The sequence below is a fragment of the Gambusia affinis genome, linkage group LG10, assembly GCF_019740435.1.
Source record: "Gambusia affinis linkage group LG10, SWU_Gaff_1.0, whole genome shotgun sequence".
NCBI classification, from domain to species: domain Eukaryota; kingdom Metazoa; phylum Chordata; class Actinopteri; order Cyprinodontiformes; family Poeciliidae; genus Gambusia; species Gambusia affinis.
Genome location: NC_057877.1, coordinates 5,386,042 through 5,413,953, shown reverse-complemented (window position 1 = coordinate 5,413,953; position 27,912 = coordinate 5,386,042). Strand labels below are relative to the sequence as shown.

The window sequence follows — 27,912 nt, the reverse complement described above, 5'->3', positions numbered from 1 at the left end:
GAAACCTGGAAGTTTCTTTTACACAGCAAATAAAAATAGTTTTATTTGTATTTGCTGGCACTCAGTACACTGCACTGTTTTCATGTGAGGAAGCAGCTGACTTCAGAGTTAACCTAAGCAGACACCCGGACAAATTTTGATAACTAATACACAATCTGATATTTGCTTAGTAATTAGTTGGTCAAACTTCTCAGGTGCTTGTGTTACTTTCTAAACAGCAAAAGTTGTTTTTGTTTTTTGTTTCTTTTTTAAAGTTAGACACTGAAGATTTATCCTAGATTGTATAAATATAACATATTTCTCGTGTTGTGGAAGTTTACAAAAAAAACAAAATATTTTTTTAGTTGCTATTTATTGGCGGTCCTATTTAACCTTTCGTAAAAGAGACAGCAAATGGCATAATTAAAGGATGAATATGTGACGTTCCTCATATTTTCCATTATATCATTTCAATGTCGGTAAAAACAATTTGTGCCAACAAAAAAAAGAGTCTCCATCTGGGATGGTGGGTATGGGGAGTGGTGGTGGAGTCTTACATTACCTTTGATTTGCAACATTACCTTTGAATTTCAAGGGTTCCCGTATTTGCTGGTTTTGAATTGCACAAAATCAGTCCGACGGCCACCTCGAACAACCCTCAAACAATTCAGTACTGCTGACCTAATGGGTCCCCATTTAGCAAACTAAAATAAAAGAGGTGCATAAAAACAACAGATAAAAAAAAGAAGAAGTTATTTTCGCCTTAATGTTAAAGTTATTAATAATGGGAGTATCTGTTTTTTTCTTATGTTTCTGTTGAACTCGTTGAGCTCTCCGGGTAATCTCAGCTGCTCATTAGCGGCAGCTGTGCGTGACGTCTTCGCCGTGGTGACGAGACGTGACGTGTCTCTGTCAACAGAACAATGGCGGATACAGTGGAGGAATCGCAGGGAAGCTGGTGAGTCGATTTGTTGTTGGCTTTAGATGTTTGGAGAATATTTGTCGGTGAGGGCTTCATTTGTTTAGTTTCCACTGTGAAATAATTAAAAATGATTTTGTGTCGCCGCTCATCTAACGGTAAATGGTAAATCTGAATCCAGTTCGGTGGCGGCAGCTAGCCTGCTAATATAATAATAATTAGCCAAGTTTCTTATCAGAACATCAACGATTTAAAAATGGAGCACAAAAAGTGAAGCGTTTCTTTAGGAGAAACTGCCTGCGGTTCATGTTAAAATCATTTTAGGTCTGTCAAAGATATAGTTCAGTGTATGTACTTGTTAGCCAGCATGCTAGTAACTAGCCCAATTTCCTTAAATCCAACATTTCCATCCTCACTATCTTTATCCTCATTTGTAATGTTTAAACGACATGGTATGATGACATTTTGTGTAATATTATCACCAGAATTCATGTAAATATGTTGTTTAGTCATGGTATGAAGTAGTGGTTCATTCATAGAGTACTTTTGCCATCAGAACAACTTCTGTTAAACTACTTTACTGTAAATTAGCATATAAAGGCCGCTTTTGAAGGTTTCCTAACAACTGTCATCCTCAGGTGTAAATAGTCTTGTTATTGTATTGATCAATTACTAAAACTGTCTACTATCAGCATTTGATTCATATTCAGCTCAGAAATTAAACAAAGCAATAGCCGGCATTTAGAAGAATAACAGTTCACCGTGGTTATAAAGAGGAAAAGCTTTGACATTTCCCACACTTGATGCTAGCAATGTTCAGTTGTTTAGGACTGGATTCTGTAAGAATATCTAAAGTTTGTTTTTAGCTATAGGAGAACTCCACGAGGGTTTTTATATGATCCATCTTATTGTTGTTGTGTTTTTGTTTTGTTTTTTTAAACTGTGTGACGTTGACCCCAGGGACCAGGATTTAGCTGAGGCTCTGGACTCTGGTGGGTCGGACAGTGAGATGGAGAGGGGCATCATGCAGATCCAAGAGCATTCAGTTGAACACAGAGCCAAAATGTGGAAGGTAAAGAGCCTGTCTGTTATGTCCAAGATGCCTCATGTGCTGTACTTCAAAGTGTTGCCTTAAAATAATACAGTATTAAGACCAAAGGGAGGTTAGAGTAAATACGAGTCTGACTCTCACCGCTGTATCCATACACCTAAATCATTGCATTGCCAAATATTTTTGTGACTTATACAGATTTTTCACATTTACAAGGGCACACAAAACCAAATGTGAGAAAGGCCTTAGAATCTGTTTATGCCTTTTCACTGAGTTTTTACTGCTATGTCCACAAATCTGCTCAGTGATGTAAAATCCTGCAATCATTGCAAAATAGACAACAAGGAGTTCTGAAGTATTGCGATCAAAATTTTAACTTCATATTTCCCCTTACTAGGTCACAGACAAGCATTTCATGTTCAACTGACGTCACTTATACGCCTCTTTCTGACACACCTCCAGTCTGTTATTTTTAAAACAGCATTCCTAACATACTTATTATTGTGTTAGGTATGCAAGTAATGACTGAAAGACGAGTGGTTTCAGTTTAACCTTTGTGAAAGTGTAGTTTAATATTTAATAAGTCAAAGAACAAAAAAACTTGATCATGTTAAATAAACCTTAAACTTTTTATTAAAGATGAAATGCATTCTACAACACGGGCTTTCTTTATTACATTGAATGGTCCGGTCCCTATAATCTTTAAAGTAAAGCAGAGAGGGAACTGTTGGCCTTCATGTACGTACCGCGAGAGGCGGGGTCTCAGTGGCGTTGGCTTGGAACGCTTTCATAATTGCTTGCTTTTCTATTTCCCTTTTGTTTCACCAATGAGCATTTAATCGATATGGTTCTGCAGGACTTGTTTGAGATATCTGTAGAATTATCCACAGAAGTCCAGTACCGTTTGATATAAATATCATAATTGTCTGTAAATGGAGTGCTGGTTATAATTTTGCAGACAAGCACCAACAAACTGAGAAAATCCTAAACATTTTTGGAGGAAGTTCCAAAAGTTTAATTTGAAGTATATAAGATAAAATATCAAGAATTTATATAAAATTTGTTTCTGTCTTTGCTTCATGCTACATTTAGCTCATAGGCTGATCTCTTCACGTTTAATCTATTATAAATGTCGACAGATTGCTCTGAACGTCTCCGGAAAAGGAGACAGCCTGTCCCCGTGGGACGGTGTGCTTGATTTACCAGAACAGACGCTCATTCACAACCGCAGTCAGCAGCTGATTGGTGAGTCAATTCACATGAACATCTCAACAATCCTTACTTGTAGGTGTCATCTATAAGTAGAAAAAAAACAAAAAAAACATTAGGAAGACAACAAGCAACTTCTCAGCAGATAAACATTTACAACATTCTGGGTTATAATCATTTTCAGAGTCTGCTGTTTTATTCTGAGTTCATAGAATTACATTTCTTTCATGAAGTCTCACATCCTGACATCTGCCGAATCTGGTGAGACTCAGAATAGAAACTCTTCTAAAAACGGATCAAAATAAAACTAGACAGCGATTTTTCTCCTGGGACGTTGTTTTTCGACTATAACGCCTAAGACAACCTGCCTGTAAAGATATTAATCAGGCTTATGAGTGACCGCCCTCCTTCCTTGCCACGTTTAGACCAGCTGGGAGTTTCAGAGGAGGAGAGGGGCGAGATGGTGTCCGACGTGGAGTCGGTCATCACGTTCTACTGCAAGTCTCGCAACATCACCTTCAGCCCCGAGCTCAGCTTGCCTCACCTGCTCAAGCCGCTGCTGGGGCTGAAGTTGCCCCGCAGCGACCTCTACAACTGTTTCTACGCCATCATGAACAAATACATCCCCAGGTAGAGCTCGCTCGCCATCCCCGCCGTCTTCACATCCTCGCTCGCCGGAGGGCTTTAACATCAGCCGGCCGCTTTCGTTTCAGGGAGTGCGTCCCGAAAGGCCGACCCTTCCACCTTTACAGACTGTTGCTGCAGTACCATGAGCCGGAGCTGTGCTCCTTCCTAGACACCAAAAAGATCACACCCGACTCCTACGCCATCAACTGGGTAAGTCAGGACTCTCTGACAGTCGGGTGGAGTTGATTCTTTTCTCTCCGTAGCGTTGACTGAAGTGTGTTACGTGTGTTTTTCTTTTTCTAGCTGGGGAGTTTGTTTTCTAGTCACTGCAGGCCCGAAGTTACTCAGGCCCTGTGGGACTCGTACCTCCAGCAGGCAGATCCTTTCCTCATCTTCTTCCTCATGCTAATCATCCTCGTCAATGCCAAGTGCGTATCCGTTAGCGGGAGCCGTGGGATCGTCAACACCGCTTGTTTTTGTTCTGATTATGTTTATTCACCCTCAGAGAAACCATCCTTGCAGAAGAAGCAGAGAGCAAAGAGGACATCATCAGTCAGTTTGTTTTCCCTGACGTTATGCTGCAAAAACACAAAATCTAATATTTCTGGTCTAGTTTCCAGTGTCAGATATATCAGAATAGGACAAAACTAACTTAAAACTAACTTTTTAGCAGGATAGTGGAATTTGTTTTAAGGGACTAATTTGTTTATATTAATTTTTTAAAAAGTACTGGTTCCACGGGCAGATTATTTAACTTATAGCAAGGCATTTTTCTCCCATGTTATAAATGAAATAATCTCCCAGTTGAAATAAAATCACTATTAAGGAATTATAGACTTAAAAAAATCCCAATTTGTTGCTTAAGAGTTATCTGTAAATTGGGTGTCTTATTTCAAATGTACCAAGATATTTGCACTAGAAACTATACCAAAAATACTTGGTAAGATTTGTTTTTGCTGTGCATTTTTACATTTGTCCACTATTCGGCCTGTTTTTGTTTGTAAAATACACTCAGAGGAGAATTTCTCTGTTTCAGAAATGTTGGAGATGTCTCCTTCTCTGCTGGAAGCAGAAGACATTGAAGATTTGTTTTCATTGGCCCAGCATTACCAGAGCAAAACCCCGCTGTCACTTAGAAAGGTAAGGCTTTGTGTGCAGATTAATGAAGCATTTTATGTGTGTTTGTTATCTTGCGAAAGCAGCTTATGTTTTTTTTTCCATCTTTGTCATCACGTTAGATGAATCACAATCTGTTTGGTAGCAGCCTGGTGGCTCTTAAAGAGGAAGATACTGACCTGAGTCAGGCTCTCTGTCTCCCTGTGTCTGTCCCAGAGATCCTGCAGGCAAACCAGCTTCAGCAGGTCAGTGAGAGACGCACACACACACACACACACACACACACGATTTCAGCTAAGCCTATCATAATAGCAAATTTTACTGGACAATAAATTGTCCCAGTAATTATTGCGATAAGTGATGATAATGTTTTGAGGCCATTTTCAAGTAATGTATAGATAATTATAATATTAATAATCCAAGTTAACCCTCTCAAAGACCAATAAACCTTAATTTAGTAAAGAACACTTAACACTGGAGCTGGAGGATATTTTACATTTCCCAAATAAAACACAACAATCAAAAGAAAACTAAAAGTAAAAACACACAAAACCAAAAATAAATAAAATGGATTACTACATCTCTTGTAAACACAGTTGCTCTTCAAAAAATCTTCTTCATCAGAATGGTAATGATCAAGGTCACTTGAATTTATCAGTCAATTCATTGATGAATTGCTGACTGCAACAGGCTTCACTTTAGCCCGAAAATTCTCAGCCTTTTCAGAGCAAGCAGTTAGTTTGGAAAACAGACCGATAAAGATGCGTTTGGTGTTTTAGGACGGGGTGCGCTTCTTTGTGGTGGACTGTCGACCTGCAGAGCAGTACAATGCTGGACACCTGTCCACAGCCTTCCATCTGGACTCTGACCTGGTGAGAGACGCCAACGGTGTTGAACATCGCACATGGATGCTTTTGTTCTTTCTTCCTGAAACCTTTGAACTTCTCTTCCTGCAGATGCTCCAGAACCCGTCTGAGTTCTCTCTGTCCGTGAAGTCCCTGTTGGAGGCTCAGAAGCAGTCTTTAGAGTCGGGCTCCATCGCCAGCGGAGAGCACCTGTGCTTCATGGGCAGCGGGAGAGAGGAGGAGGACATGTACATGAACATGGTGCTGGCCCATTTCCTACAGGTGAAGAGCACGGCCCAGTTTTAAAGAAACGCTTACCGATTTCATTCTGTTCACAGTAGAGTTTAGATGTATGGCCCGAGCCCCTAGTGGGCCACAATTATCTGCCCACCGTCTGGGTCGGGTCGGGCTTCCGGGGCGCATTTCACAAACCTGCAAAACGTACAGCACAGAGAAAACCAAAGGAGAATGCATGATATAAAGTTGTGTTACTCCACATATTATGATGGGGGCAGAAGTTGATCAGACTGTAACAAGCGCAGCGAACTGCCTGCGTGAGCCTCTACTCTTAATCGATCATACATCCTAGATGATTTGCACTTGACTCACCCTGCGCTCACAACAAGACATTAAAGGGGGAGGGTTACGTAAAATCAACTTTTTTTTTAGCGTCACATCATGCTATGTTATTCCCTCATCAAAAACACACCTGTAGTGTTGCCTTGAGGTTTTTTTTCCTGCATGTTTGAGAAATCCTTTAATCTCCCGTGGCAACCGTTCAGCTGTACAAAACGCTTTGGGGGACAAAGTGCCGACCTTTGACGATGAAGCTCCTTTTGAGAGCTTCCGCCTCACAGAGCAGCCTTCCCTCACGACTCCCCAACAATTTGTGCCAAATGAGGAAAATCTTAAAATAATATGTCCGGTTTACTTTGGGCTCGGGCACAATGCCTATGGGCTTGGGCTGGATTTTTGTTTTATTTTATTTTTTTTATACCCGGTCTAAACTCTAGTTCACAGGAAACAGGAACATGTTTCATTGTCTTCCTGATTTGCAACCTCAGTTCTGCATTTTAAGCATTTTTTTCGTTTCCACATTACAGAAAAACAAAGAATATGTGAGCATTGCCAAGGGAGGCTTTATGGGTAAGTAGGTTAAAGTCATTCACATGCAGTTTTCAAAATATTTTTAAAAAGTGTTTTAAGTATTTTACAATGGCACACAGGCTGCAAAAATGCAGTGAAAGCTTCACAGCACAAAGCTAACGTTTTGTGCCGTTTCAGCCCTCCAGAAGCACCTGGTGGACATGAACGTTGAAGGCCTCGACTCTTCATACATGAACTGGATAGTCAGCACATCTGGATCTCACAGCAGCCTCAGCTCTGTGGATGTAGGTGGAGGAGAAGGAAGGAAACGGTTTCTCACAAACGTCTTTACGTTGCCTTGCAAAAGTGTTCACACCCTTTGAACAAACCTCTGCGTCTTTTAACGGGATTTTATTGTGATGTGCAAAGCATATTGAAGTGGGAGGAAAAGGATAAATGGTTTTTAGGTTTGTTTTTTGTTTTTATGTAAACTCTTCATTTTATTTTATTTTTATTTAATGCCCCAAAATAAAATGGAAGAAAAGAAGTGCTGAAAGAAAGTATCTCCTATTACGCTAAAACAAGTAGGTGATGTTTTTGATTTTTAGGGACTTGAATGCAGTCCCTTTAAAAAAAATGCATTGCACACTTTTCTGATTTTATATATATATATATATATATATATATATATATACATATATAAATAAGACTTTTTCCTTCAGCTTATGATTGATAAACCACTTTTGGTTCCTTCTATCACATAAAATCCCAATAAATTAGACTGTGGCTTGACAAAGTGAGAGAGAGTCCAAGTGATATGAATACTTCATTCACTGACCTATAATTTATTAATTTTTTTTTGTTGAAGGTTTCTATTGTTCTTTTTTTCATGATTGTCAGTTGCTTCTTGTTTTTTTTTTTTTTATGTTATTATTTCCTTTTTTCAACAACACAGGGAGAGTCTTTGAGCAGCCCTGGAGACGGCAAAGGCGTGAAGTCTCTGGTCAATAAAATGACTTTCGCTCTCAAGTCCAAGTCTGTTAACGTAAGGGAGAAGATGATCAGCTTCATCGAGAACACGTCTACGCCTGTAGACAGGTAGGAGCCCGGTTCGTTTCTCCAAACGCCTCGTCTTCATTAACTCTTAACTCACTTTAACACCTCTCGTTGTTGGGGTGCAGTACGTCTTCAATCGCGACTGAACGCATAATTGTTTAATGAAAGCTGTTGTTTAATGTACCAGTCTTGTTAAAGTCCCTGTGCCTTATTCTACACTAGAATATCTTTCAATCTGCCTTGGCCAGAGAAGGTGATTCCAGATCGGTAAGAGCTCCAAACCTCCAGCTGTCTGTCACCAGCATGCCCACTGGCTATAGAGGCGCACCTGTCACCCCACCGAGACGCATTAAAGCATGCCTTAGCAACCAACATCTCTGCCTTACTCTGTTCACTCACTCATAACGACACACTCCCCATGCAGCGAGGGCAGGCTCTGTTTAACAGGGGTTTTTTAAGGTCTGTTTTTCATGCTTTCACTAACGACATTTACAGAAGCTGCAGCCTTTAACAACGTCTCACAGTCATCCTTACTGAATTTCAGGCATTTCAGGGTCAGCTTCGACTGTTTGCAGGCGCATCTCGATATGCTTACAGTTTCTCTCAGTAGTCGAGTTCAGAAAGCGAAGTAGTTCAAGGATTTATTTCTGTTGTCCCCATGTGCTGCGCAGAATATATACTCAGTACTTGGTTGGGGCTCCTTTTGCATGATTTGCCTCATCAGTGTGGGATATATTAGTACACTTGAAATAAGACAAAACTAGTAACTTTTCAGTGAGACACAGGCTTGTTTTCAGCCATTGATTCATTAATATTGTAATATTTCCACTGGCAGATTATTTTACTTAAAACAAGATTTTTTCCCCACGTTATAAATGAAGTAATCTGTCAGTGGATCTGGTACTTTCTCATCAGTATTGAGGAACGCTTTGTGGCTTTCCCTGCTTATGGAGGAAGTCTGTGACTGTCTGCTGAACATCTGTCAAGTCAGCAGTCTTTCTCATTTCTCTGTCAAAGCTCCTTTTTTTTTATTGGTCTTGTGTGACTTTCAAAGCTTGAGGAAACTGAATTTAAACTTTTCATGACCTGTGAGCGATTATTTTTCAGAAATAAATGCCTGAAATACGTCGAGTACATCCGTTTCTTTGAGTAAAATGAGTTAAATTAGTCCATGTTGCGATGCGCCTGGCAGTCCGTCTTTCCATTTCAGTGTCTTCTTGCATGATAGTCAGGGCTGCGCAGAATGTTGGAGACAAAAGCGACGCTGTGATTCGTTGGTCGGTAGCCCTGAATATCATGTCAGTCTGTAAAGCAGAACCAAGCTGCAAGGCTCTTGCTTAACTTCTTTTTATCTTCACCAGCATATAAACTTTTCTCCCAGCAGTCTGAGAGTCTCCATGTCATCGCTTTTTGTGTGCAAACTGGACGTCTTCTGTTTCTGATAGCGCCTCTTTAACAACCGTTTGATATCTTTTTTTTTGTATTATTATTATTATTATTATTATTGGGTAATATCACAACGTGCACCGCTTTGTTTCCTTCTGCAAACAGACACGTGAGCAGCAGTGACCGTGTTGGGAAACCGTACCGGGGCGTGAAGCCGGTCTTTAGCATTGGCGACGAAGAGGAGTACGACACAGGTAAAGGCTGGATCCGATATTGATTTCTGTATCGGTCCAGATATTGAAAAGAATTCTAGATTGGATATCGGTGATACGTCTTGCTTTATTCTATATTTTACATTATATTTAGCATTCCTACTTGCACTTGTTGAACTATTTGAGGTTTGTTGCAGTTAATTTTTTTTATCTGTTTGACCATCATAGTGAACCTATTGTTTTGTCAGTTTATTATTTATTTTATATTGGCTGTTATTCTCCTAATTGTACTGACTGAGCAAATGAAAGTTGCTTTTATACGTTTAACCAAACTTGTAAAGCTATTTGTGTGTTTCAATGAACTCAGAGCTGTCAAGTAAATGTGCACTTCAGTACATTTATATCTGCGTTTTTAAAAAAGAAACATTTTAAGCGAATTCAATCGCTTGTTTTTCCATATCTGATCGGTATCGACCGGTACTAAACCTCAGATATCGGTATCGTAAGTGAAAAAGTGGATCGGTGCAACTCTAGCCGAAACGTCTGTTCAGGAGATGAAATGAGCAGCGTGTGTTGTCCTCCCAGATGAGATTGACAGCTCCTCGATGTCAGACGACGACCGAAAGGAGATTGTGAACATTCAGACGTGGATCAACAAGCCCGACGTTAAACACCACATTCCCTGTAATGAAGTTAAAGAAACCGGTCACATGTTTCCCAGGTGATTTAGTATTTTTTTTTTCGGCTCACATGATGACATTGAACACATCAGAATATATTAGAAATTTTTTTTAAAAAAAGGAAATGAGAAAACTTGAACTCTGACTGTGTGTTTTTGTGTGTCTTCCAGTCACTTATTGATCACGGCGACCCACATGTACTGCCTCAGGGAGATTGCCTCCAGGAAAGGATTTGCTTACATCCAGTCCAGACAGGCGCTGAGCTCCGTGGTGAAGATCACATCCAAAAAGAAGCACCCCGAACTTATCACCTTCAAATTCGGGACCAACAATTCAGCTGGGGTGGAAATATCTGCAGTTGAGAGGTGATCATGTGTGGATAAACACGCCTTTTTTTAAAATTAGATTTCTTTTTTTTTTTATACGGTTTTTAATTTTGACAGCTTACTGAGACGTTAAGGTACAAGTTGCATTGTGAACACAGCAAAAAAAAAGTTCTAATGTCTGCCTTTTAACAGTGGCTTTCCTCGTGTAAATCACTCGACTGAGGTTGTCAATGATGCGCAAGATTCTGTCGCCTCAGCCGTTGTTTCTTACTCATTCTGCTGCATGTTGGCGCAAATGTGGGTCGCGCTATCCCCTACGCCACCACAGCACGCCATTTTTATTTCTTAATGTTCAAAACTATGCCTCGTATATTTTTGAAAGTTTTTAATTTCAATCATCTTGTGTGCGAGTTGACCTGAATGCAAAGTCCAAATAAGTAGAAGGTTTAAAACATGCTTGTCTAACAAGATGGCGGCCCTGGGCATGCTGAACTAGGAAAATGTAACTTTCAGAAACAGAAAATGTGATACAATTTTTATCACCCAGCCCTAGATTCAAAATTGAGAAAGCATATTTGGAAAACTTTTAATCACTTCTATCAATAAAATAATTTGGAATTTTTTTTGAGTGTTTTCATGAAGCTTATCAAATATTTTCATTCTTCCTCTCCCAGATATTTGATACCAAACGCAGGCGACGCCACAAAAGTCATCAAGCAGCAGATCATGAAAGTATTGGACGCTCTGGAGAGCTCGTGAGCGCAGGCTGCGGTCGCAGCAGGTCACACAAACTGTGAGAAGACTCGTCTCCTCCCTGCTCCCCCGTTCCTGGGCGTCCTCCCTCCTGGACAGATCCCAGTGCAGTGTTTGACTCCCACGCCCCTCTGGCCCCCAGTGTCTCCCGCTCCTGGGACGTTTTGGGACGCGCCGCCAACAGCAGGCCTGCGGGTCAGTGCTGCCCGTGTCCGAATAACTTAGGTGCTCCGCAGTCATCCAACCACTTTCCTGTGATTAATTTAAGAAAAATGGGTTATGTCGTGTGTTCTTCCTTTTACAGTGCAGTTTGGCTTTGATGTTGCTCTGGCCTTAACGTAGCATACTGGCCACCCAGTGGCGAATCTATAAAACCCATGCATAACGGACCTTTTGATTGTGTATTTTAGTTTTCTTGTGATCTTTATTTACATACTCAGTAAATTTATTATTCATCATTTTTAGTATGTGTCAACTAAGCTACATATTGGCAACACTGGCACATAATTCCTGCGTTTTCTTTTTTTCTTTTTCTGATAACGTTTCTCCCTTTCCATCAGGTAGCCTTAAACAGAAATTATTTGAAGGTGTTTATAAATATCTAATGTGTATACTGTGTGAACTGCTCTGTCAAGACAGAAATGTCATTATGAAAGCACATCCTGATGGAGAGAATACAGGAAACTGTGGAGATTTGAAACATCCCTTCTTCCTACAGTAAACGGTTTGCCTTTGAGTATTTCAGTGGGGCAATTTATTCTCATTTATCCTCTTTAGCATTCGTCTCTAAGCAGTTTGTAGCTCAAGCAGCCCCACCCAAGAGCTACGCTAGGATCACTCCAGGAGGTTCGGTGATTGCAGTCGACGAAAGCCGGAGAAACTCGTCCGCTCTTTCCTTCTCATTCAGTTTATTATGCAAGTCTCTTCGTTCGCCTCCTTGACTCGCATAGAAAATGTTTCGCTCCAAATAGGAATGAAATATTAGCTGCCTGGTTATGTTTCCAGACCAGTTTGGTGTTTTTTGGTTGTATTGATCCAAACTGAGCAGCTTCGGTTGGCCTCATGGCTGTGATGTCAGTTTTTGGGCACCAGCAGTGGCGGCTCCGCCCATCAACATGCAGTTTATGTTCTCATTTTCCCAAATTTGCTTACTGACGCATTTTTGCTTTAAGGCTTCCTGTGCAGGCAGCATGGGGGATCTATTTAAGAGGAAATTTCAGTTTCTACAGCACTCTGGAAATTGTATTTACTTCTAATCACCCGTATAAAAACTAAAAATCTTTTTAGAAATGCTAGGGAAAAAAGAAAGCTGAACTTGAAACAGAAGGTCTTATTCGGGTTTGTCTTTTGGTCCGATCCATTCTCGTGTCGCCCCGTTTGTTGTGTTGCCAGTATTCTCTCTGACTGGAACATCCTCGACCGGGAGGGAGTCTTTACATCACTCTGTAGCATCAGACAGGACGCCGACCACTATTTTGAAATGAAACCAGTATAATTTACTTTGCACCTTACTGTACTGCTATTGTTTTCTAAACATTTCCATTTTTAATAAATGGAGATTATTGGACCGCACTTGTAGACATGTTTATTAAAAAAAAAAAGTTCCATGTACTAAACTAAATGTGTGTGTGTGTGGTTAGTGGGAAATAATATAATGTATCATAAACTATTTAAGGGTCACGCACTCCTACAATGGGAAACACTTTCTACTAATTGAAAACATTCTAAGTGGCCGTCAGCCTGTCAGCTTTAGACATCACATGGACTTAGGTTTTATCAGGTTATTTTGTGTAAACAAATATTGCTCTTGATTACCATTCTCATTTGTAATGCTTATTTTAGGACTGGTCTCATTAAGAAGTGTGATTTGTATCACTAAACCGCACACAATAACACTATTCTTATATTTATTGATGCTTTTATTGAACAAGCAGTGGAGAAAATAGTAAAACGATTGATCCCCACAAGAAGTAAAGTTTTGCACCAGCTGCATCTAGTTACTTAAATGTTTGAAAACAGCAACTACAGGTTAAGGCCAGGTGCTGACTGCTGTTAATCTTTTTCAAATCTATTACTGTTCTGTTCAAATTGATTACCAATGAGCAGTTATACTTTGGACTAAACTCTGGTTGGACACCAATTAACCACCCACTGTGACGAGAACCTCAGCCTTTTCACAATAAAAGACGACGGTGTAAGGTCAGGACAAGAAACTCCCGAATTTATCTCAGATAGCTAATTTGTATGGTGTTTTCTTTTTTGTTTTTACATTTTTATACTTATACTTTATCCAAAAAACACACAACGTACGCATAACTTTATAGTAGTACAGTTAATGAATTTCTTCAATGTTGAAATGGAAGAAAAGTAGATGTGCTCTTATTTTGAAAAGTAAACCTCCACCCGGAAGTACTCAGCATCCTGCTTTGCTTTAGACTTGGAGATGAGCCGAGTTCTGCACATATGAGCGCTGTGACGAGCGTTATGTCGAGTAAGTACGAAAGTATTTGTGTGAGTTGCAATTTTTTTTTTATGTTATTCGTAGTGGTTTGATAAAAATAAAAACCTCGGTAGTTTGTAACTCATGCCGTGTTTTCAGTAGTAAAGTCTCCGTGCTGACCGGGTTCTGTTGTCCCAGAGTTCCGCCTGGCTGTGGTCCAGCTGCAGGTGAGCAGCGTCAAAGCGGACAACCTGAGCAAAGTGCGGAGGTTGGTGAAGGAGGCAGCGGGACAGGGCAGCAAAGTGGTGCTGCTGCCGGTGAGGAGGTTATTTTTATTATTATTATTGTTGTTGTTTACTGTATGCAGTGACCTTTAGGTTTCTTATCACTCTCCTTGACAGTACAAGAAGTAACAAAATGTGGAAAAAAATTTTAAAGGGTATGAATATTTTTTTAAGGCACTCTGATGGTTTGCCTCCTCACCCCGATTCAGGAATGCTTCAACTCTCCCTACGGAACTAGCTTCTTCTCCAAGTATGCTGAGAAGATCCCAGGAGAATCCACCCAGATGCTGTCAGAGGTGGCGAAGGAGAACAAGCTGCATCTGGTGGGAGGTATGGACTCATGCGTCGCCATGGTCACCTACATTAAACCTTCACATTTGAGAAGCAAGTTGCAACCTTGTCTCCAAAGAAGCTGTTATAAATTGCAGCTGAATGAGCTGCAGTTTATTAGAACCAATATCGCAGATTGACATGCACTCACACCCTGTGTCTGTTTATTCTCAGCAACCTGGTTAAGATAGATTTACAAACTAATAAACTTGTTAGTATCTGTATTAGTGTATCAGGAAAACAAATAGTGAACACAGAAATTGGTCTTTTTATTTACATTATGTTAACATAATGCATAAAAGAAAGAGCAAAGGTCTCTTATGGTGTAAGAAATTTAAAACTGCACAAAATAATTAGACATAGTGGAAGTAAGTTAATATATTTTCTCAAGAAGCTAAATAATTATTGCCTCTAGATGGCAAAGTATGCTGCCATCTAGAGGATGTTTTATGTATAGTCTAAAGTGAGGAGGGAAATAGTATTATATGGAAATACGTTTTCTTTCTTTAATTGGCTTCCACTTCCAGAAAATACCGACTAATGCAGATAAAAAGTTTGCAGCTGATCAGACTTTTGGAAACTTTTTCTCAGAGTTGGTCAAAGCATCTCTGATCATCATCACGTTAGAGTCACTGATGAAATAGAAAAGAGACCAGATGAACCGGATAACCTGCAGCTGGCGGGTCAGTGGCAACTGTGGAAAAATGAACGCAAATTAACAAACAATTGGCAAACAATCCAAATATATTCCATGTTCATATTACGGAATGACTGAAGCGTCCTTCTTGCTGTTGAACAGGTTCGATCCCTGAAGAGGACGGAGGGAAGCTGTACAACACCTGTGCCGTGTTTGGTCCTGAAGGGGAGCTGATTCTCAAACACCGGAAGGTTTGCGTGTTCCTCGCCTGCTCACATCTCCTTCACAGACGGAGCCGCGCCCCGGCACCGGCTGCGTTCGTGTAACCCCTCTGCGCTCTCTCCCAAAAGATTCACCTGTTCGACATCGACATTCCAGGGAAAATCTGCTTCCAGGAGTCCGAGACGTTGAGCCCCGGGAACAGCCTGTCCACGTTCGACACGCGTGAGTGGCGGACAGGGGCGGCTCTCTTTGTGCACCTTGAACTTCTCTGCGTTTTATCTTATTTTTCTTCAATTTCCATCTATTTCACCATAAACACACGTATCCATCCTCTTTTCAGCAAACATGTTCTGTTTTTCTTTATTTTAAAACCTAAAAGCAGATGGAACGGATGAGCAGTCCTGTGTCTAGGGTTACCCTTTCATTTGACAAAATCTATAACGTTCAAGTGGTACGACCAGCTTCAAGTAGATGAATCTTGTTTGGTTTTGTTTCCTCCGCCTGTTCTCTTGGCTTTGGCAGCGTTCTGCAGGGTGGGAGTGGGTATCTGCTACGACATGAGGTTCGCGGAGCTCGCTCAGCTCTACAACAGGAAAGGTGAGCGACTGAAAACGACTCATTTGAACCGCCCGATAGAACGGCTGAAGAACATGTACTGTGCTCAGGCTGCCAGCTGCTGGTTTACCCCGGAGCCTTCAACATGACGACAGGCCCCGCCCACTGGGAGCTGCTGCAGAGGGGAAGGTAAGACCGGAGCACACGCCTGCAAGTTTGCATCGGCCGTCGAGATCCACCACCGACTTTACTGATCCAAACAAGATTCCTTTGCGTCATCTGTAACGCAGGGCCCTCGATAACCAGATGTATGTGGCCACAGCGTCGCCTGCCAGAGACGAAGCCGCGTCCTACGTGGCCTGGGGTCACAGCACCGTCGTGAACCCGTGGTAAGACCGCAGGAGTCAACGTTTTGAGATCTGTGCTCTTATGAACTGAGGCTTCAGGTAGAAACTGTTTTAGTAAACGATTAATCTATCTACTCTTCTGAATCGTGCAACCGGATCAAACAAAATGGCACGCTGGGAGGGTTTTTCATTTAACCACTACAGCCTAATTTGTACAATATTAAAACTGTAAATAAACCAATGGCTCAAGTCATTTTTTTAAAATGGGAAAAGTAAACATTGTATTGGCTACAATGCATTAACAGCATTCATTTGGTGAACGCCTGATCATTTGAAGCAAAGCGTGGAGTTGTAGCTAAAAAGATACCCATGAAGAGCTGCAGCCTGTTCTGCTTCATTTAACATCAATACAGTGAAGGACTGATCTGTTGATATTTTAAAATTAATTCATTTTTTTTGTATCAACCAATTTAATAACTTTAAATCAAAGGTCTCCTGCTTCATAGGAGATTTCAAATAATAATAAAAAAGAATTTGAGGCTACAAGTGTCACTTCAGGAGTTCTGGGTTGAACATGTTTCCTGGCAAAGAAGATCTTCTTTTTTTATCTTAACATAAAAATGTAAATATATTTTGAACAGTTTTGCCTTCATTACCGCTCTTTGTGGTTCTTTTAGAAAATGGCTGTTTGCGAGTCTGTGAGTGATTAATCGGTAAATAAATTAGCTGACGACTGTTTCGATAACCGATTAATCGCTTATCAATCTGATTTAATTGTTTCAGCCGTATTGCGAACCGTTGCTGATGCTCTGTGTGGCCGTTTGATCCGATCCAATCTGAACGTGTTTGGGTGTTTTTACAGGGGAGAGGTCATAGCCAAGGCCGGGCCTGAGGAATCCATCATCTACGCTGACATCGGTGAGAATCTTTTCCTCCATCTGAGCTTTGGTCCAGGAAGCTAAGAGAAAATTATTACTTGATACACAGGACGTCCAAGCAGTCTGGTAAAACTGTGGAGTGGTTTGGGATTTGATTTCAGGATTTTCCAGATCTGGACTGGAGAAAGGAAATAGTTTTTATTTCTAGATTTTATTCCCCACCGTAAATGTCGTCCTCCCTCCCTCCCACATGCCAGACTGTGTTTTCCTCTGTGATGAGGTTCTGCATGTTCTGACTCTGCGTGTGTGTTCCCCGACCCCAGACCTGCAGTACTTGGCCGACATCCGGCAGCAGATCCCAATCGGCTCCCAGCGTCGGGACGACCTCTACGCCGTGACTGCCGTCCAGCAGGGGTCAGGCTGAACGCTCCCAACAGGATCCCGCTCTTCTAAATGTGTGATTTCGGAAAATCCCAACGTTAAATAATCTTGGTTCTTGTCATCAAGGAGACTGGCTGTTAATATTTAGTGCTTGATGGAGCGGCTGCGTTAGCCAGTCGTGCGTTTGCAGCAGCGTAAAAAGGGAAGCTCTGACTCTGGACCAGCCTTCATGTGGAGAACGACGAACTGCGAGGAAAAAGAATCAAGGAGAACTTTATTTTCATTGTTTTAATTTTTCCTCCTGAACCATTTCTTAAATGTGTGATTTGAGCTTGTGTTTAAATGCCACAGTTTTACGTGTGTGTTTCTCTGCTCTGGTTGCCTGCCCAAATCTAGGTTAATAAAAATAAATAAATCCCAAACTCACTAACAAAAGTGTTGATTAACAATGCAATAACAGACGCCACATCTGAAAGACATTTTTTTAAATAGGTTACCAAAGCACCTGTTTGTGGTCAGAATAAATTCTTACTTCAGCCTCTTGTGGCTTTTAAATTTTTAGAAAAAAAGGAAAATATCCTGTGAACCTTCTCTTATGTAGACGGGTCATTGATTAAATCAGACAGGCTCTATTTAGAAAGCGTCCTCTCTAAATAAAGGGACCTTTAAAATGTTTATGGACAATTTAAAGTGCTTCACAAAACAGAGAACACACACAATAAAGAAATGCATAAACTCCATGGCTAAACATAAAAGTACCGCAATGCTCTTAATTACATTTGCGGCTGCGTTCAACATAAAAGCAGCACCAAGTTAGCCAATAGGCTACTTTGTTGTTTTTTTTTTAAATAGAAATCATATTTCTACAAGGCAAATAATTTAATAGAAATCAGCAGTGGTGACATGGTATAACAATATTAGTTTGGGCTCCAGTGAGATTCTTCCTTTCCTGAACAAACAGGAGGGTTTTTACTCGACTTGCAGGCAGAATAGGTGAAAGCGAAAAGTGCGGAAAAAAAACGTAACCTATGCGGCTAACATTGGTCTAAAGTTAATTCCAACAATTAACCTTAATCTATTAATTCAAGCTACACTACACTATAATCATGAGGGGTTTGGGATCACAATATGTGGGAACTTTTCATTCTACACCGTCTGGTTTGTTTGTGTACCAGGGATCGGTTCCAAATACTCGAGGAGGAGTTGGAGCCGCGTTATACTGAAGAAATTGGTGCTTTAACAGGATGGTGACCGCCCAAAACACCAATAAGTGACCAGTAACAGCAATACATTACGGAGTTAGCCGCCCGATCTTTGTATTTTTTTCTTCCTCAATTCCTCAATTCCTGTAGAGTAAGAGGAAAATAGACGCATGTTCTCATTAAGAACAGAACGTACCATGCTACCAGTGTCCTTGTCATTTCCGACTGGAATCAATCAGCCTGCACATTTAAAAAAAAAATTAAAAAAAGAAGACGGCAAGCTTAGGATAAGCATCTAGAAAACGCAACACACAATGATTCAGAAGTATTTACATATCAGTGCTTTTTTTGTTTGTTTGTTTGTTTGGACTGATCATAAAAAGTGGCAGTGGATCCGTAGATGAACTTTGTTTTTCTTGTCCTTTTCTTTCATACGTCAGTCTCTTTTGGCTCTGGCATCATTTCCTCGGTCGCCTGCTTGTACTGATATCGTCGACCTGGTGGAAACAAACATTCAGTCAGACACAGCAGCAAACACAAGGCGGCTCACTGTCGTTAGAGGAGCTTTCTGTTTACACATCCATACTGTGACTTACAAAAGTATTTAAACCCCTTGGATGTTCTAATTTTTCTTTTTTCGACCACATTTTATCGGGATTTCTTCTGATAGGAAACTGATATGGATGACGAGTGCTTGTCAACATCGGCCAAATCTTGCCAGATTCTGAAAACGAGAACTTTTTGACCAAATCATTCTTTCCCCCCTCATACACAATTTTTGCTTCGATCCTTCCAAATGAAATTAATGACTTTCCCAAACCATTTCCAAACAACTACTACCATCCAAAACAGATTTTTATGGTTAATTTAACCACTTATTTTTTTTTTAACCATAGTTTTGAGGTTTTATAAAATCTAGACGTCATTATGGAATAATATAATAACTTTTCAGAGGTATAAATAAACCTGGCCTGGTTCAGCCTGGAACAGCTGTAGCCAAAACACATCAAGGTGGAGTCAAATCCTAGTTTGGACACTTTGCATGTTGGATCTTACTGGGTTCCCTGTCAGAGTAAATTTATTTATAGTTGAACTGAAATTAAGGAGTAATGCGGCTGTAAATAAACAGGTCCAACTCAATGCACATAATGAAATTTCTACTCAGCTGCATTTTGTACCGACGGCCCCCCAACAACAAAGGAACATGCACTAATATTTAAAAAGGAGAAGAAGAAAGATATATAAAAGGAATCCTGTGTTAGAGTTTTACACCCAGCTTGGCAGTTTTGCAAAACTATTAGTGACACAGCTATTTGTGCAGATTAAATGCCGCTTCATGCTAACTCAAACGGCCTGAGTTGAAAAGCAGTTCATGGTTTCCTCGCTTCGCTTTCCAGAAAGTATCGATCGGCTCACCTCTCCGTGGTTCCTCGTACTCCTTCCTCCTCTTGCTTATCCTGTCCAGGTGGATCTGATAGTAGATCCCGGTGAGCACCATTATGGCGACCACCACGCACAGGACGGTGCTGAAGATCCACATGCCCTGCGACGCGCGACTCCCGCTGCTGCTGGTTCCCACTGCGAGCCCAAAGAGCGAACAGAGTGACGGCGGGTTCTGGCCTCCGACTGAGAAGACCCCACAGAAGGTCTTCTCCGAATTAAATAAAATTGGTGCCAATAAAATTGTGCAGCAAAATATTTTTTGTTTGTGCCACTGTTAGAGATATTAGTAAATGTTTCCAGAGGTCATCAAAGGTCAATCAGCCTCCCTCCCCCCGCATGTACCAAATCAAGCAAATTTGGTGTCAATCGATTGTGCTGCAAATATATTTGCTGCGCAAACATGGCACAATCAAGTTTTAGCAATTTTGTTCATGTTGGATTTATACTGAAGTCTTAAAAATTATAATGACACAAACAAACAAAAGATTTGCAGCACAAAATGTTTTTGCTGCACCAACTTATCATAGGAAACATATTGTAGCATCTTCAGAATGAGAGCGGCACTAATGAAAATTTCTGCTGCATGTCTGACACCCATCCCGTTTGATTAGAAGAAGGGCCGTCTTCACTGAGCGCCGGTGTTAGACTCACGTTTGACGGTCAGGGTTTCATTCGTGGACGGATTCTTGACGGTGCACGACACGCTGTTGTCTTTGGAAACGTTGGCGGTCAGCTGGCTGGTGACGTTGTACAGATGGGAGTCGGGGAGCGCCTGGGCCCGGGTCCTCACGGAGCCGCCGGGGGGCTGCCGGCTGTCGTCGATGAGCCAGTAGACGACAGGCTGGGGGAAGCCCCCCCAGGAGAGACACAGGTAGGACGATTCTTCCTTCCTCACCTCGGGGATCCTAAAACTGGCTGCGAAAACGACAAACCTCACAAACGTCAGGCTTTTTAAATGATTCTGTGATCATTTGCTGTAAGCACATCTGAATAGATGAGGATATAATTGAAAAGATGACTGTTGCTCAATAGTTAAATTGAAAAAGTCAAATTTACTATGTAGATTTGTGCTTTTGCTAATAAAAAAGAGCATCTTCGTTAGGCTTGTCAGTAGAAAGCAAGAAGCATGAGGTGCTGTAAAATTACTTGGTACAGATCTGCATAGAGTTTCCTCCAGACTCCACTAGTTGCACCTATTGCTTATGCACCTTTTGTACATATTTATTTTCCTTCCACTCAACTTTCCATCAACATGCTTGGATACCACGCCAACAACCAGCTTCTTTGGTGATGACACATAGTAGCTTACCTTCACTTGTGCACAGTGTGTCCAGTCAGCAGCCTTAAAGGGACAGTGCTATGTGTTTTCCAGACACATGATGCCATTTTATTAATTACATCTTAAAATAAATTTTACTCCGTGATTTAATTTCTTGCAATTGGGCCTCTGTCTTTGGGAAGTCATCACAACATGGCTCCTTATTAACCCTTTCACAATTTTTTTTCTCCCCTCCAAGGGGTCTTTTGTGGGCTCCTGTGTCCCTTATATGAAAGTAGGCTGACAGGAAAGGGGGAAGGAGAAGAGGGAAGACATGTGGCAAATATCGCCTGGTCTGGGAATCGAATCCGTGACGGCCGAATTGAGGACTCAAGGCCTCCTAACATGGGTCGTACTATCCCCTACGCCACCACAGCACGCCATTAACAACATTTTATCGGAGAATTAGCTCCTACTATGATCTCAGCAGATGCGCAGTTCCACCATGTGTTTGCTAATTGCTGCTGGCTAGTCTGAAGGAGCTGAGTGAGGGAGTCATGGGAGGAGGGCGGATTGCTTCGTTCACCCAGGCGTTTTGCACAGAAGTAATCAAAGCAACACTCCATGTATGTTTTTGATGAGGGAATAACATTATAACATGATGTAAAGCTGAAAAAGTCGATTTTATGTAAAACTGTCTCTTTAAGCCCTGTAGACCAGATCACATCTGTAAGTCAAAGTCACCAAAACTAGAAGGGAAAAAGTGCGCAAAACACAATACTCTTTTTGTGACGCTTCTCTGTTTTAGTTTATTATTTCAAGTCATTTTAATTGTTTTATTTCAATGTTGCGGAACTAACCTGCGACCCTGAGACACCTGGTACACAGAGGCGCGCTCTGGTTCTCCCCTGACAGCAGGAACAGGCTGTATCGGCTCCCGTCGTGTTTGGGCTGAGCTGACGGGAGCTCCAGGGAGAAGTTTCCAGTGGTCGCTGCGTCTGTGGGAATCCTGGCGTAATTCACGCTCCACGTCTCCACGTTCCCTTCCCCGTCCCACTGCGACCTGAACACGGCTTTGTCGTGGTTCCTCCACTCAACGGAAAAGTTCAACAATCTCCCCAAGTTGGGGTGGCAGGGCAGCAGCACCGGTTTTCCCACTTCACCGAGGATACAGCCTCGCTGCTCTGTGCAGAAGGAGAAACAGAAAGAGACGAATGAGGTCGGTCGGTGCGACCAGCAGCGTGAGCAGACGGCCGGGTCAACTTACCCAGAGCGGCGCACAAACACACGCAGCAGAGCAGCAGCGCCGCGCCGCGCCGCGGTGCCGCCGGCATCGCGCCTCCCCTGGCGCACAGGAGCGCATACAAAGACCGCGGAACGAGCTCCTACAGCGTCTGGCTTTTCAGTTGGGAAAAGCGAAACTCGTCCATTATTGACACACTCCACTCACACACACGAAAATCTGTCGGTTCGGCCTCACTTCCTCGTCCAACGCCCAGCCGTACGCACACCTTTCCACACGTTCAGTCATTCTGCGGCTTGTTCTGCCATACCTGATCTCCTGTTGTAGGTCAGCAAAACAAACAAATAAATAAAATAAATACCGCGGATAGAAGCTGCTGTAAGAACAGTGAAGACTCCAGGCTCTTCAGTGTCGGTCAGTAAAGATCAGGTAAGGGCCCACTTTATAGGTGGAGGTTGGTTTAACCTGCTAGACCGTTTTTTAGACAACCCACACACCCACACACACACGTTGGTAAGGAAGTATGAAACAAACATGTAGCGAAGCATTTAGAAAAATAAAATAAAGTCTGGAGAGGTGAGAAGAACTGGGGATATAAGTTTGTTAGTGACATTTTTCCTGACAAAAATGCTCCAACATGTCAAATTAGTGCATCCAGTCATATTCAATTCAAGCTCATTTTTAGAAATTAAAAGTTTCTTTAAGCAGGCATTAAACATACTTTTAGTTAAGGATACATTTCTGATTTTAAAATTATTTTTTATTGTTCTGATGCTATGTTGCAATTCTACATTAGAATGTAACAATACAAATCAATAATATTACATATATATTCCACACATAAAAAGAAATTAAATATGTGAGAGTCTGTGGGATACCATTTGTCAAACTGTGGAGACAAAGTTCTAGGCGTGTGAATATTTTCCTAAGACATTATGCAATATTAACCAGTCTCTATTTCAGGGAAGAAAAGCACAAATTTTATGGCCTTTTCTAAGGATGTTTATTCGAAGGTGGAACCACAAATTTAATTTACAACACAACTACTGTATATTCGATGATGAGTCTGCAAAACATCTCTTCATTCCCTGTTTCAACAGTGATGCCTCTTCATATGAAATGCAATATTTTTAAATAAGAATGTAAAAAAAATATTTTAATAAAAATAATTTTTCTAAAACGTCTGATTATTTGAAGTTTCTTTTTCTCTTTTTTTTATCTATGAATGTTAATCTCTCCGAAACAAAACAGTCATAACTCGGGTTCAGGACCCGAAATTTTACGCATGCGCATATTACACTTAAACGTCGCAACCACACTCAGAAACACACGCTCTCCGGACCATTTTCACGCATGCCCAAAACAAAGATGGAGGCGTCTGACCATGATTACAGTTACCCTCTCGCCAATGCTGAGGCTGAACACCAACAAGTAAGCTAGCTGAAACTTTTTACATATGGCCCTACTATAAAAACACGTCTTTTGCATTCAATTGTGTTTTTTTAATTATTATTATTTGGCTGTATCGAGTTGCGTTTCCGCGAAGTATCCAGCTGTAAGCGTCGCTCTCAGGCTCCGCCACTGTCAGGTCTTTTCCGGTTCATATAATTTTTTTTTCACGTAAAAAAAACTTTATTGGAAAAAAAAGGGTCGCCCCTCCCCCCCTGAAACATTAAATGAAAATGAAATAGTTTGACGTGTGGTCAGGTTTCAACCAAAAATATGTATGGATTTACATTAAGATTAAATTAAATTAAAAGCAGATGATACGTTTTTACTTATTGAAACTTAACTGGTTAGACAGGATCTAATTTAGGAGCATGAAATGGACGCAAGCCACACTTTTAGTTGAGCTTAATCTGATTTCCTGTTCCATTTTCCTCCAGCTCCATATAACAGTTCAGATGGGGCGTTCACTGCCGTCTGTGAAAAAGTGTATCTGCTGTCCATCTCCACAGTATCACTGTCCATTTTGCGGGCCAGGATTTTTTAAGCCCACAAAACTGTCAAAGGTCAAGATCCATATGGACGGTCATTTTAATAAAGCGGTTTCCTATATAGGTACGGTGTTTTCATTTACAGTCATTTAAACTGTGATTGCAATTTTTTACCATATGTAGGGTGTGTACATAAATGTGTTTATATTTGTATGTGGTAAATTATAAAATGCAAATATTGGATTTTAAATCAAATTCCCTTTGACATTTCAGATTACACCATTCATAGATGTGGACTCAGCTGCAGGAAACGGCAACACTTTCACTGCTTGTACTGCACGGCTACTGTACTCAGGAAAAGAGACCTTAAAGTCCATCTTTCATTCTGCCACATGAAACACACCCGAACAACGTCTGTTCAGACATCAGACTCTTCAGCGCCGGCACAGGACCTAAACCCCACGTGGTCTGACCGAGACTCAAGACCTACACAGTCTAGACTTGCTTACTGCACAAAGTTAGAGTGCAGTAACTCTTCATGGCTTAACAACACTCTCCTCTGTACCACGCTCCGGGACGCTGTAGTTCACACACGCTCAGAGAAACCCTCCGAGCCTGAGTCTCTTCACTCCCCAGACCTTGTTGGTTCATGTGTGAAAGAGAATAAAATAAAGATGGCCAAAGACCATGACTGTGGTTCCAACCTTGCTGAGGCTGAACCAAAGGAGAACAAAGTAAATCTGTTTATGATGGTTTTCAAATAATTTTGCTTTTATTTGGAGAAATTTAGCTTCATTTTCTTTTACTGTTTTGCAGCTCCATAATACAATTCAGACGGGGCGTTCACTGCCCTTCGTGAAAAAGTGTCGCTGCTGCCCATCTCCGCAGTATCACTGTCCGTTTTGTGGTCTAGAATATTTTAAACCCACAAAACTATCAAAGCTCAAGATCCATTTGAGTGGACATATTAAAAAAGCAATTCTCCATGGAGGTATGTTTCCATTTTTGTTGTTTTTTTAAATTTAATATTTTATGAATTAGATGTTAAATATCTAATAGATGTCACTTATTCATATTTCAGATTACACCATTTATAGATGTGGACTCAGTTGCAGGAAGCAGCAACACTTTCACTGTTTGTATTGTACGGCTACGGTACTCAGGAAAAGAGACCTGAATGTCCATCTTTCATGCCACATAAAACATACAGGAACTTCTCCAGCTTCTGACCAGAGCGTAAACTCTTTTTTTGAGATGCCCACCCAAACCCTGACCCTACCTCCTCTGCCCAGACACAAAGTCCTGTAACGTCTGTCCTGAGCCCAAACCCAACATCACTTCCCCCCAACCCCAACAAACTAGCTTGTAGCACTAAGTTAGAGGAAGTACTGCCTTTAAGACCAGATCAAACTGACTCGTATAGCCTTCCTCAGAACCCTATAGTTCAAACGTGTCAAACAACTTTCTGTGGTAAAACCTCGCTGCTCTCCAGATAGTGGTGGTACACGTGTTAGGGAGAATCAAATGAAGACGGAGGCTCAGGACCATGATGGTTACAACGTTGGTGAGCAATCATTGAGGAAAACAAAGTGAGTTTTCTTTGGTTTTTGTTGGTTTTTTTATTAATATAGTTTTGCTTTAATTATGAAGCTTCTTTTAATTGTGCTGTTGAGAGGAGTGTCTTACCAGGACGCGTTAGCTAAACACTAATGGGAAAACATTAGTGGTTAACTGATGTTTACCATTGTAAATGGCGAACAGTGGGGGCAGCCGTGGATTTTCAAACTATGCGCTTGTGCTGACATAACTACTATAGGATCTGTGAGACTCTGGAACTTAGTAGAACGCATAATTTTTTTTTCGTTTGATCAAGTAAAATCAGAACACTGATTAGCTTCATGTTAAAAAAAAAAAAAAGATATTGAAAAGTCAAGAAGATGCCACTTATCTCACATTGTGCTGCCTTGGGATCAGTTCCAAACCGTCCTGTTGGTGAGAAGGAATGAACCGTGGCAGGTCACCTCCTCATCGTAGTTGAAATTAATCAGATTCCCTGTTCCATCTTCCTCTAGCTTCCTCTAGCTCCATGTAACAGCTCAGACGGGGCGTTCAGTGCCATCTTTGAAAAAGTGTCACTGCAGTCCATCTGCACAGTATCACTGTTCATTCTGTGAGCGACGATTTTTTTTAAAACCACAAAACTGTTTTTTTTTTCCATATCTAGGGTATATTATGCATGTGTTTATATGGTCAATAAAGAAAATGTAAATGATTTACATTGATTTTTAGTAAAAAGAAAGATCAGCCTTTGTATTGTAGTTTTTTTTGTATTTATATATGTTGTAATTTTTACATGGTGAATACTGAATATGACTATTGAATTTCAGCTTTGATATTTCAGATCACACCATTCGTATATGTGGACTCGGTTGCATGAAATAGCAACTGCACAGCTACAATACTCAGGAAAAGACACCTTAAAGTCCACCTTTTATTCTGCCACATAAAACACACAAGAACTCTGTCGGATCGGGACCCAAGCTCTTTTTCTTCAGCCAAGGATGTAAGTTTTGAGCCTATTGAAAAAGGCCTTATCCCCAGAGCCATTGCCCAGACCTCACGCCTTATATGACTCAGAGCAGAATCCCTGTAAAACCCCCCCAGGGACCCAGCATTATATTTTCTCCATAGTTCAAGCCCTACGTTGCTTTTCCTGGTCCAAGCCTTATCAGTTTCCCAACTATCATGAAGTTAAAGAAAGATCCACCTGTACAAATAACCAAAACCTGCTTTTGGTTACAGTCAGTCTCCCATTCTTATGGACTCCTAAAACATCTGTCGCTGCTAACATGATATTTTGAGTTATGGTTATTGAAACCTCATGTGAAGATTTTTTTGCTACACATGATATTTTGATATTCACACTATGACCAAATTGTGACATTCTAATTCAATGCTGATTTTCAAAAATAAATGGGCAATTTTTTCACACAACAGCAACTTTATGTTATGTTAAGCTACATTTGAATGCATACTGGTTAAACCAAGACCATAGTGTATGCATGTATTATTGGTATTACAGTATAATAAATTTATTACATAGTCATCAAAACAGTGTTATGCACATTTTGTGAAAGTAAAAAATAGGATTACTGAATATCTGATGTAAACATCAACAATTACTTTAAAAAATTGCATCATCAGATGGACCAAAATATAAGGTTATGTGGAAATTTTGGTATTCTAAAGATCAAAATGAAAATAATTCATGGAAATAATTTATGTCATGGAAATGACATAAATTTGGAAGAATGAGTTGGAAATATTTTTTAAAATTGATTTCTTTCTATATAAAACTTAGGAAATTTTGACCAAAACTGCAGGTGTGTGTCTGTGTGGTGTATTTTTGGTTAAAATAAGCTTGTTTTTCATTTGGTGAAGTTGCTCACAGTGGGTAGAGAATCCAGAAATTTTACTCTAGAATAGCAATGGACCATAATAGTAATTCAA

At 40.8% G+C, this 27,912-nt stretch overlaps 4 protein-coding genes across 11 annotated transcripts; 3 read left to right on the top strand and 1 right to left on the bottom strand.

The window, feature by feature from the left end:
- Positions 1 to 758: 758 nt before the first annotated feature.
- On the top strand, positions 759 to 11,635 carry tbc1d23 (TBC1 domain family, member 23). 2 transcript variants are annotated; one of them, XM_044129723.1, is made up of 19 exons: positions 759 to 937; positions 1,859 to 1,970; positions 3,089 to 3,194; positions 3,584 to 3,788; positions 3,872 to 3,995; positions 4,089 to 4,213; positions 4,291 to 4,337; positions 4,822 to 4,925; positions 5,024 to 5,146; positions 5,681 to 5,773; positions 5,858 to 6,028; positions 6,850 to 6,892; positions 7,031 to 7,137; positions 7,788 to 7,930; positions 8,111 to 8,155; positions 9,440 to 9,528; positions 10,072 to 10,207; positions 10,337 to 10,531; positions 11,167 to 11,635. In XM_044129723.1, the coding sequence occupies exons 1-19, from the start codon at positions 903 to 905 to the stop codon at positions 11,249 to 11,251; spliced, it is 2,088 nt and encodes a 695-aa protein (XP_043985658.1). In that variant the 5' UTR covers positions 759 to 902; the 3' UTR covers positions 11,252 to 11,635. The 2 variants fall into 2 exon arrangements, with proteins under 2 accessions (XP_043985658.1, XP_043985659.1); XM_044129724.1 differs by lacking the exon at positions 8,111 to 8,155 and having other exon boundaries at positions 777 to 937.
- A 1,992-nt stretch (positions 11,636 to 13,627) lies between these two features.
- On the top strand, positions 13,628 to 18,162 carry nit2 (nitrilase family, member 2). Its single transcript, XM_044129722.1, has 10 exons — positions 13,628 to 13,736; positions 13,884 to 14,002; positions 14,179 to 14,299; positions 15,099 to 15,187; positions 15,287 to 15,380; positions 15,681 to 15,755; positions 15,824 to 15,902; positions 16,004 to 16,102; positions 16,923 to 16,978; positions 17,262 to 18,162. Exons 1-10 carry the CDS (start codon positions 13,709 to 13,711, stop codon positions 17,360 to 17,362), a joined length of 861 nt encoding a protein of 286 aa, XP_043985657.1. The 5' UTR covers positions 13,628 to 13,708; the 3' UTR covers positions 17,363 to 18,162.
- Positions 18,163 to 18,167: 5 nt separating this feature from the next.
- LOC122838780 (ICOS ligand-like) lies at positions 18,168 to 22,894 on the bottom strand. 2 transcript variants are annotated; one of them, XM_044129720.1, is made up of 6 exons: positions 22,703 to 22,894; positions 22,490 to 22,616; positions 22,083 to 22,406; positions 20,616 to 20,879; positions 19,938 to 20,099; positions 18,168 to 19,018 (listed from the first exon to the last, which is right to left on the bottom strand). In XM_044129720.1, the coding sequence occupies exons 2-6, from the start codon at positions 22,554 to 22,556 to the stop codon at positions 18,951 to 18,953; spliced, it is 885 nt and encodes a 294-aa protein (XP_043985655.1). In that variant the 5' UTR covers positions 22,557 to 22,616; positions 22,703 to 22,894; the 3' UTR covers positions 18,168 to 18,950. The 2 variants fall into 2 exon arrangements, with proteins under 2 accessions (XP_043985655.1, XP_043985656.1); XM_044129721.1 differs by having other exon boundaries at positions 22,490 to 22,620; positions 22,776 to 22,823.
- Positions 22,895 to 23,757: 863 nt separating this feature from the next.
- LOC122838779 lies at positions 23,758 to 27,511 on the top strand. 6 transcript variants are annotated; one of them, XR_006371949.1, is made up of 6 exons: positions 23,758 to 23,896; positions 24,352 to 24,526; positions 24,676 to 25,136; positions 25,219 to 25,393; positions 25,484 to 25,991; positions 26,475 to 27,500. XR_006371949.1 is itself a non-coding variant. In XM_044129718.1 (6 exons), exons 1-6 carry the CDS (start codon positions 23,819 to 23,821, stop codon positions 25,708 to 25,710), a joined length of 1,083 nt encoding a protein of 360 aa, XP_043985653.1. In that variant the 5' UTR covers positions 23,758 to 23,818; the 3' UTR covers positions 25,711 to 27,499. The 6 variants fall into 6 exon arrangements, 2 of the variants coding, with proteins under 2 accessions (XP_043985653.1, XP_043985652.1); XR_006371951.1 differs by having other exon boundaries at positions 26,804 to 27,499; XR_006371950.1 differs by having other exon boundaries at positions 26,790 to 27,499.
- The last annotated feature ends 401 nt before the right edge of the window (positions 27,512 to 27,912 follow it).

What these genes read in the sequence shown, in the direction of transcription:
- tbc1d23 (XM_044129723.1), top strand. Translation starts at nt 903, where the DNA reads ATGGCGGATACAGTGGAGGAATCGCAGGGAAGCTG. An exon ending in TCCATCTGGACTCTGACCTG is followed by an intron (nt 5,774 to 5,857) that starts GTGAGAGACGCC and finishes CTCTTCCTGCAG; the next exon opens with ATGCTCCAGAACCCGTCTGA. An exon ending in GAGAAGGTGATTCCAGATCG is followed by an intron (nt 8,156 to 9,439) that starts GTAAGAGCTCCA and finishes TTCTGCAAACAG; the next exon opens with ACACGTGAGCAGCAGTGACC.
- LOC122838779 (XM_044129717.1), top strand. Translation starts at nt 23,819, where the DNA reads ATGCCCAAAACAAAGATGGAGGCGTCTGACCATGATTACAGTTACCCT. An exon ending in TAAAGCGGTTTCCTATATAG is followed by an intron (nt 24,527 to 24,675) that starts GTACGGTGTTTT and finishes TTGACATTTCAG; the next exon opens with ATTACACCATTCATAGATGT. An exon ending in CTGAACCAAAGGAGAACAAA is followed by an intron (nt 25,137 to 25,218) that starts GTAAATCTGTTT and finishes ACTGTTTTGCAG; the next exon opens with CTCCATAATACAATTCAGAC.
- LOC122838780 (XM_044129720.1), bottom strand. Translation starts at nt 22,556, where the DNA reads ATGCCGGCGGCACCGCGGCGCGGCGCGGCGCTGCTGCTCTGCTGCGTG. An exon ending in CAGGTGTCTCAGGGTCGCAG is followed by an intron (nt 20,880 to 22,082) that starts GTTAGTTCCGCA and finishes TCGTTTTCGCAG; the next exon opens with CCAGTTTTAGGATCCCCGAG. An exon ending in TGAAACCCTGACCGTCAAAC is followed by an intron (nt 20,100 to 20,615) that starts GTGAGTCTAACA and finishes TTGGGCTCGCAG; the next exon opens with TGGGAACCAGCAGCAGCGGG.
- nit2 (XM_044129722.1), top strand. Translation starts at nt 13,709, where the DNA reads ATGAGCGCTGTGACGAGCGTTATGTCGA. An exon ending in TGTGACGAGCGTTATGTCGA is followed by an intron (nt 13,737 to 13,883) that starts GTAAGTACGAAA and finishes CTGTTGTCCCAG; the next exon opens with AGTTCCGCCTGGCTGTGGTC. An exon ending in GCAAAGTGGTGCTGCTGCCG is followed by an intron (nt 14,003 to 14,178) that starts GTGAGGAGGTTA and finishes ACCCCGATTCAG; the next exon opens with GAATGCTTCAACTCTCCCTA.